Source organism: Saccostrea cucullata, unplaced genomic scaffold, assembly GCF_032062105.1.
Source record: "Saccostrea cucullata isolate Sc308-1 unplaced genomic scaffold, CSIRO_AGI_Scuc_v1 ctg261, whole genome shotgun sequence".
NCBI lineage: Eukaryota > Metazoa > Mollusca > Bivalvia > Ostreida > Ostreidae > Saccostrea > Saccostrea cuccullata.
The window spans coordinates 712,948-722,500 of NW_026925910.1; the positions used below are offsets into that span (position 1 = coordinate 712,948).

Consider the following 9,553-nt stretch of genomic DNA (forward strand, 5'->3'; position numbering starts at 1 on the left):
TCTTTTGCTGATAAAATGCATGTTTTTTACTACAGTTACTACATGTACTATGAATAAACTATTATTCAGGTTTTTTTTTTACCGTATTAAAAATTAAATAAAATAATTTTTTAACAAAACCAGGTTGGCTTAGCAAACCCCTCTAGTTTTGACAGATTCTCCAGTTTATTTAATTTTTTCTTCAGTTTGAAATTTCATTAATTGTACACATGTTTTTATATTCCAAATCATATAATTGACAGTATATACTCGAGTAAATTGAAAAGCACTTGTCAGGGATTCTGAAAATAATTCTATAATTTTTAATTTTTTTAGTGTTTAAAAATTTTGCACATTAGTTGTATCTTGGAAGTCAGCTTGACATATAGGACTAAATTAATTGTAGGTGCATTTAAAGTAAAGACAACTTGAAGTCAACTGCTTGCATTCCTAAAATTGTCAGATTTAACAATTTTTTAAAGCAAAGTCTAAAGTCTTGTGTTAAAGTTTAATTAAATTGAAAACATTTTATTAAAAAATTGTGATGATCGGTCTTTTAAAAAGCTACAAAAAGTACCCCCAAAATGCTGGAAAATGCACCATTTAGAACCATTTGAAACAAAATTTTCTCGGGGGAGGCCCCCCGAACCCCCACCTATGGGAGGGGGACACCCCCTCCCATGCCATCCCCCTTTGGGCCTCAACCCCCCCCCCCCACATGAACTTCTGGATCCGCCACTGCTAATGATTGAATCAACGTACGCCTTATCTTTCCGGAATTTTCAATTTCTTTTAGTCCACTTTTTTCTACTATGACACTAATATAGTTTCCGACAAGAAATTGTGAGCAACTAACCTGTTACAAAAATGTTTAAAAAGTAAGGATTTCTTTTTAATTTATACTTTTCATGATTACTTTTTTTCAGAGAAGTAACGTCCTACTACATCTGTGCATAAATGACACAAGTATAATGAATAAATCAAGAGTTTCTTGGATGACGGACTACAGGGGCCTGCTCAGTATTATTTATTAAAAAATCATATGCGCAGGGGTTCAAAATTTTTTTTGTCATGGTCAAGTCCAGGACTTGAGGAGTAAATTTTAGGGAAGTCCGAGGAAGAAATTTCAGAGTCCATATCTACCTATACATCATTAAATTTATGTAACTTATAATTTATTTTCATTTGTTGCATTGAATGAATAAAGACTATATGTATTAATATATGTTTTATTTTTCCTCCATAAACTGTCATATAGTCATACATGAGTATTTCAACACAATACCAGACTGATAGATTACTTGTACATTACAATAACTTTTACAAATACTCACTACTGAATAAACCATCTGTTACAATAAATAGAAATTAGAATGTGCTGCAAGTCACAGCTAAAACCGAAATTTAACAAACTCATTGCCGTTTGTCATATAGGAGGAAACATGAGGAATTGCGTAAAAGCAAGAGTCTAACCGCAACGGAAAATAAAAAGACGGATTGTATTTTCGAAACATTCGTAATGTTTTATGGGTATTTTAACGCCCACAAACCCACATTTTTACTTCATACATTTGAGAATTTGCTTTATTTTTAGCTTTACGATCATTTTTTTAACTTATAAAAAAAAGATAAACAAGAAACATAGCCAAGTCCCAGGACTTTGTCGAATTCTAAAAATTATAGTAACTGATAGGTACTAAATATTATAGTATTAACTGATGAATCTAAAATATGAAAAAAATCTAACAAAAACAGAGGTTGAAGTGAGGAAGAGGTCCTCGCTTGTGATGTTTTAGTATTTCCCATTATTGAAATAATAATGAAACAAGGAACCTAAACAGGGGAATGGTTAAGAGAAATGAAAAAAAAAAATACAATGAAATTTATCATAAATATGTCTAGTCCAAGCATTAACTCATGACTCTTGCAGTACTAGTCAGGTGCTCTATATTGAGCTATAAGATACAATAATCTATGGTCACTATATCCCAACTTAAAAGTTTTAAACAGGGACCTATATTCTAATGGGATAGGCAACTACCGCAAGTCTTGCGATATCTCGTATGTGGCGGGATTTCGTAAGTCAACTTTAATTAATTATATCTCTAAAGTTATCACACATTTGTGATCAAATCCTTTAAATATCTGTCAAAAAATCATTCAAGATTTGTTTTTAGCACATATCATACTCCTTAGCTTAATAGTAATTTTGTTTTATGCAAAATCAGCACATGTGATCGGCCATATTCCGAGAAATCGCCGAATCGGTGTTTGTTTTCTTTATATTTAGATTATAGTTTTATTATGCTTTTAAATTTATCAATAAACTAATTCCAATACATAAAAGAAATAAATGATAATAATCAGAAAACATCCTGTTTACTGGGAATAAACGTAAGTTGAAAAACTTGTAGTGTTGTGCGTGATGTTTTGGGTAGATAAACATGGCGATGAAGGAGTTGCCTATCCTGTTAGTATATAGGTCCCTGTTTTAAATAATTTTATAAGGGATTTCTCTCTATGTTGTTTTGTTGACGTTAAAGCAACCATACAATTTCTTTTTCACATACAAAAAATAAATTATAAAAAGGTCAGAAGATAAAATAATTTCAAGTGAGCAAAGTACATGTAGTTACCAAAATCTGAAAATGATGTGTCCTATAAGGGTAAAAAAACAAATTCAATTGCATAATTATACAGGTAAACTAATGGAAATGGTGATGTGTAAATAGCAGTTTACCTCATCTTGGTGTCTTAAAGTTATATGGCATAGTTTTGACAAGTTCAGACTAACTAAAATTAAAAAGATCTTTCTATTTGGTTTGTTACTTTATATATAAAAGATACGACTTCCCTGAAATAACACAATTTAAAATCGATCAATTTTTTTAAATATCACAGATTGAAAACAATAACTGATTTATTTACCAACTCAGAATTAAATATCGAACACAGTTTAAAGCCAATTGAACTATAGAAATGTTGGGATATTTAAGTTTAAAATGGGTGACAATTTGAATTTGAACGTAAATAATAAATATCATGTAAATCTACACTTAATCTCATATTTTTATTGTTTTAGCTCAGACATGCCATTAATATAGCTTTAATTTAATTATGAACTGTTAATTTATTGGGTTTAAATTCAGTTTTTCAGATCTAGTCTGAGTTTCTAATCAGCTTAATTGCCAGGCTAAGGAGTTTTGATTTTTAAAGAAAATTTTAATTCCTAATGTATTATGATTAAAGTTTTACTTACTTATTGCAATGTTTTTCACTATTATTTCAGATTTGATGACAAAGAAATGGTATCTGGTGTGAATAATGCAAAATCTTCAGTCCAAAAAGCCATTAGAAATTCTGTATTAGATAATTATCCCTTTATAGAGCCATACCTTGATCAGATTATTCCAAAGAAAGGTGATCTTAAAGTTGTCAAATGGTAGGTTCTAAATTATATATTATACTTGTACTGATCAAATATATTGCATACATTTTTAATAAAAATTGTTGAACATGCCAACATTTAAAAAATTTTGCAGGTTATAGGTAATTTTTAACTCTTTATAGCAATGCCTTCAGGAGAACTTGTGAATGAAATATGTTACAGATAACTTCAGGTATCTCAAAATACTCTCTTTTTTTAGCCATGAACACATAGAAATTCTTGCAAATGCTGCAGGGGAACCATTGATGTTTCGACACAGAGATGGGCCCTACATGCCGACACTGAAGCTTTTACACAAGTGTGAGTAACATTTTCTATTAATATATATATGTAGCAAGAGCACCTGCTGGATTTACTCCTAGAAATAAGAGCCTCGGTTAACTTCCCTATGCTCTTTATATACATGCCCCCAAGTCAAAAGTATCTCGTCATGAACATCTAGCTTGCTGGAATATTGCTAGACCAAATTAATGTTGGCACAGAAGTTTGGTGAATGTTCATTTACATTATTAGACATGTCAACCATTTCCATTTTAGTGCTTTCAATACTTTTCTCAGTACCTGTACAGGGAAATCTACACAAATTTGTTCTGTTGCTAGCCCTTTTCACACTAAACAATTTTTAAAGTATTACCAGTATTAATATTTTCAAAAAATCTGGTCCATAGTAAGTCTGCTGTTGACAGATTGTTGAATTTTATTCAAATTAAGGGGCCGACTGTGGTTTCCATTGCTCAATATTTCATGCATCATAGTAAAATGAAGCGTATTCACTGTTTTAAAGCAACTTTTTTCACTTAATCAATAAAACCAAACAAAATTAAGAAATTAAGGGTTGAAAAATTTTATTACAATTTAAACTAACTGATTTTTAAAACGATTTTTTAACTGATAGGTAGATTGATGTCGTAACGTGTTTTTGCTATTAGACGGTCTTTAAGAAGGGGTAACAAAAAATGTTATAAAAAAAGAAATTAATTTATGCTCTTGAAATATAGAAATAAGATAATCTCTCCATCATCTTTATCATTTTTTTGGTACAAATCCTTTGTACATATTTTGAAGTACTCTATAAAAACAAGGAAATTCGTTATTTTTCGGCACTTTGAGATGCCCCCTCTGGAAACAAGAGGGTTGAATTTTGTGGTTCTTACATATAATTAAGTATTGAATTCATATTTTGGGATGTCTTTGGTCCTATTACACACCTGGCCGTGCCGACAAATTGAATACCGCGCGTTAGGACCAAAGACATCCCAAAATATGAATTCAATACTTATATTTACATACTCTAATTTTTCCTCTTCATTATTGTTTATTTTGGTAATCCTTAATGTGAATTTAGCGCCCTTCATAACTGGTGTGCTTTATAGACATAAGAGCCGTTTGTGACGTCGCAAAATTAAATAACGCTAACGATCATTGCGAGGAAAAAAGTAACAAATTAATTTTAAATGCACACTTGTTATATTTTTACGTTAATTTAACAGGGCTTATGTTTATCATGAAATTGTGTTAAAACAATGTACATTTTGGTGTATTAAAAATGCATATAGTTCCTACTCTGTATTCGAACGCGCGGTGACAAGGTTTCGTGCGTGTTATAGAGATTTGAACGTCGTGGATTTCTAATGGATTTCATAAAGAAAATTACACTGAATGTAAATATTGTACAATGTAGAATTACTCATCATATATTATAGTTTGAGTAAAAAGTCTATTGTAGTATTTTTAGCTCACCTGAGCTTAAAGCTCAAGTGAGCTTTTCTGATCACCCATTGTCCGTCGTCCATCCGTCCGTCCGTCTGTCTGTCTAGCTGTCCGTCCGTCCGTCTGTAAACTTTTCACATTTTCAACTTCTTCTCAGGAACCACTGGACCAATTTTAACCAAACTTGGTACAAAGCATCCTTATGTGAAGTGGAATTTTAAGTGTTAAAAATCAAGGGCCAAGTCCCCTTCCAAGGGGAGAAAATCAAGAAAATACAAAAATAGGGTGGGGTCATTAAAAAATCTTCTTCTCAAGAACCACTGGGCCAGAAAAGCTGAAACTTATATGGTAGCATCCTGGGGTAGTGTAGATTCTAAATTCTTCAAATCATGACCCCTGGGGGTAGGGCAGGGCCACAATAGGGAATCCAAGTTTTACATTGAAATATGTAGGAAAAAGCTTTAAAAATCTTTTTCTCAAGAACCACTTGGCCTGAAAATCTGAAACTTATGTGGAAGCAGCCTGGGGTAGTGTAGATTCTAAATTGTTCAAATAATGACCCCCGGGGGTAGGGCGGGGCCACAATAGGAAATCCAAGTTTTACATTGAAATATGTAGGAAAAAACTTTTAAAATCTTCTTCTCAAGAACCACTGGGCTAGAAAATCTGAAACTTATGTAGAAGCATGAAGCATCCTGGGGTAGTGTAGATTCTAAATTGTTTAAATCATGACCCCCGGGGGTAGGGCGGGGCCACAATAGGTAAATTTAATTATACCCCCCGCTTGAAAAGCGGGAGGGTATATAGTAATCGGTATTTCCGTCCGTCCGTCTGCACGTCCGTTCGTCCGTCTGTTACGCTTTGGGATACCCATCTCTTATCCGCAACTCCTCTCATACCACTGAATGAAATTTGATGAAACTTTCACAGAATCTTTATTACAAATTGCCATTGCGCACCTCCTATTTAACTTTTTGATCCGACACATATTTTGGGTTTCCCGGCCACAGGAAAACATGGACTTTTTCACCAGTTAAAACCATATGGGAGGCGGGGGGTATCATTTAGTGAGCTCATCGCTCACAGTACCTCTAGTTTTATATACAAATATGTAGGAAAAAACTTTTAAAAATCTTCTTCTCAAGAACCACTGGGCCAGAAAAGCTGAAACTTATGTGGTAGCATTCTGGGGTAGTGTAGATTCTAAATTGTTCAAATCATGACCCCCGGGGGTAGAACGGGGCTACAATAGGGAATTCAAGTTTTACATTGAAATATGTAGGAAAAAACTTTTAAAATCTTCTTCTCAAGAACCACTGGGCTAGAAAATCTGAAACTTATGTAGAAGCATGAAGCATCCTGGGGTAGTGTAGATTCTAAATTGTTTAAATCATGACCCCCGGGGGTAGGGCGGGGCCACAATAGGTAAATTTAATTATACCCCCCGCTTGAAAAGCGGGAGGGTATATAGTAATCGGTATTTCCGTCCGTCCGTCTGCACGTCCGTTCGTCCGTCTGTTACGCTTTGGGATACCCATCTCTTATCCGCAACTCCTCTCATACCACTGAATGAAATTTGATGAAACTTTCACAGAATCTTTATTACAAATTGCCATTGCGCACCTCCTATTTAACTTTTTGATCCGACACATATTTTGGGTTTCCCGGCCACAGGAAAACATGGACTTTTTCACCAGTTAAAACCATATGGGATATATTTAGTGAGCTCATCGCTCACAGTACCTCTAGTTTTATATACAAATATGTAGGAAAAAACTTTTAAAAATCTTCTTCTCAAGAACCACTGGGCCAGAAAAGCTGAAACTTATGTGGTAGCATTCTGGGGTAGTGTAGATTCTAAATTGTTCAAATCATGACCCCCGGGGGTAGAACGGGGCTACAATAGGGAATTCAAGTTTTACATTGAAATACATAGGAAAAAAATTTTAAAATCTTCTTCTCAAGAACCACTGGGCCTGAAAATCTGAAAGTTATATGGAAGCATCCTGAGGTAATGTAGATTCTAAATTGTTTAAATCATGACCTCCGGGGGTAGGGCGGGGCCACAATACGGAATCCAAGTTTTACATTGAAATATGTAGGAAAAAACTTTTAAAATCTTTTTCTCAAGAACCACTTGGCCTGAAAATCTGAAACTTATGTGGAAGCATCCTGGGGTAGTGTAGATTCTAAAATGTTCAAATCATGACCCCCGGGGGTAGGGCGGGGCCACAATAGGAAATCCAAGTTTTACATTGAAATATGTAGGAAAAAACTTTTAAAATCTTCTTCTCAAGAACCACTGGGCTAGAAAATCTGAAACTTATGTAGAAGCATGAAGCATCCTGGGGTAGTGTAGATTCTAAATTGTTCAAGTCATGAACCCCAGCGGTAGGGCGTGATCACAATTGGTATTACAAAGAGGGGAAATCTGTTAAAGAACAGCATGGCCAAAGTTTTTCAGGTGAGCGATGTGGCCCATGGGCCTCTTGTTTTATAATTTAGTTTAAAGTGCGAAAAATTGGCACTTTCCCATTTAATCCTATAGTAAATGTACCTGTATTTTGAGAGTTTCTCTATTGTAGTTTTCACACAAAAAAAACCCAGTCAGCCCCCTTAATTGTTAGTGCTCTTGGAAAGGACTAAAAATAATTGGAAAAATTAACATAAACAGTACTCTTCTTTTCAACAGACCCTTTCATGTTGCCACGAATGCAGGTAGATAAAGGTGCTATAAGATTTGTCTTGAGTGGGGCCAACATCATGTGTCCAGGGCTGACATCTCCTGGTGCCAAGATGACAAAATTAGATGCTGAGAAGGTTGTGGCTGTGATGGCAGAGGGAAAGGAGCATGCAGTGGCCATAGGAATGACAAAAATGTCCACAGACGAAATGTATGTGTATTTAAGCTTTGAATTTTGTTTGTATTTCTTCTCAAAAATTTCAACTGAGATGCATGCATGTATTAGGTTCATAGATTTATATACAAAATAGTATTAACAGTTTATATTTTTAAGCATAATGTGAAGACTGTTTACATTTTATTTTCAGCATTTCTAAAAACAAGGGTATTGGATTAGAGAACATTCATTACCTAAATGATGGACTTTGGAACATGAGGACAGTTAAATGACCCTTGATGCTGTTATTCCTGATTGTTGGACTATTTGTTATAAATAACTTTAATATTTATTGCAATATTAAAGCATTGTATCATGAATAAACCACCATCCCTTTCCCAGTCAGTAAATGTGCTTTTTTTGTTAAAAAATACTCACATTATTAAACAGTTTCAAGATAAAATAAATACTAAAATTACATCATATAAAATTTCACCCATTTATACTGCTATTCTGGATAGCAAAATAATCTTCATGTAGATGTTAACTAGGAGAATATTTGAGAAAGGAAATATTTAAAGCTATTATAGCTTGTGCAGTTGATGTATGAAATCTGAAAAAAAAACCATAGATTCAGAGTCGAGTATAACTATTTGTGCTCACTACATTTTTTTCTGCAGGTAACACTTAGCTCTCCAATCTTTCAATATTTTTTTCCCTAGCGAAATACAGTTCTGCAAATAGTCAAAACTTGATCATTTATGAACTGTGAAAGTTCAAACTTAGCACAATGATTTCTTATGATTAGTCTGGTCTCTCAATGGAAATATTTTCATGTCTGTGCCATACTAGTATTTTAATGTGCATCAATATTCAAGACCAGGGGCCCATTTTACAAAAGAACTTATGACTTAAGACCAAAATTTAAGTCTTTATATAACTTTTAATTGACTTATATTGAGAATTATTTGATCTTTTTATATGGAATGTAGTAAGATATTTTTACATTAGCAATTTTTAAACTGAATGATTAATATTGCAAAATTTTACAATAAACTGAAGTTTTTGGTCTTATAAGTCGTAAGTTCTTTTGTAAAATGGGCCCCAGGAATTGTAAAAATGATGCTTTTAACTGCTAAATACATGTAATACCAGGTCTGGTTTTTTTCCTTTGATTGTATCAAATCACATCAAGTGCCGTTATTTGTAGGGTAGAGCTGGGTTCCATGAATAACAGTAAAGATTAATTTTAGCTCACCTGAGCTATAAGCTAAAGAATTGATTTCTGGTGTACATCTGCCTTTCCATCCATTTGCCAACTTAATTCTCAATTTGTATTGTAAGTTGTTTTTTAGCTCACCTGAGCCGAAGGCTCAAGTGAGCTTTTCTGATCACATTTTGTCCGTCGTCCGTCCGTCCGTCTGTCTGTCTGTCCGTCTGTAAACTTTTCACATTTTCAACTTCTTCTCAAGAACCAATGGGCCAATTTTGACCAAACTTGGCACAAAGCATCCTTGGGTGAAGGGAAATTTGAATTGTTATAATGAAGGGCCAAGTCCCCTCACAAGGGGAGATA

The 9,553-nt window shown here is 33.8% G+C and overlaps 1 protein-coding gene across 1 annotated transcript; it reads left to right on the forward strand.

Moving 5' to 3' along the window:
* Positions 1–797: 797 nt before the first annotated feature.
* LOC134270037 (malignant T-cell-amplified sequence 1 homolog) lies at positions 798–8,382 on the forward strand. The gene is made up of 5 exons (XM_062752217.1): positions 798–857; positions 3,269–3,421; positions 3,627–3,727; positions 7,830–8,031; positions 8,189–8,382. Exons 1-5 carry the CDS (start codon positions 847–849, stop codon positions 8,268–8,270), a joined length of 549 nt encoding a protein of 182 aa, XP_062608201.1. The 5' UTR covers positions 798–846; the 3' UTR covers positions 8,271–8,382.
* The last annotated feature ends 1,171 nt before the right edge of the window (positions 8,383–9,553 follow it).

Coding starts and splice junctions, on each gene's coding strand:
- LOC134270037 (XM_062752217.1), top strand. Junction 3,728..7,829: donor ACTGAAGCTTTTACACAAGT/GTGAGTAACATT, acceptor TCTTTTCAACAG/ACCCTTTCATGTTGCCACGA. Junction 8,032..8,188: donor AAAATGTCCACAGACGAAAT/GTATGTGTATTT, acceptor TTTTATTTTCAG/CATTTCTAAAAACAAGGGTA.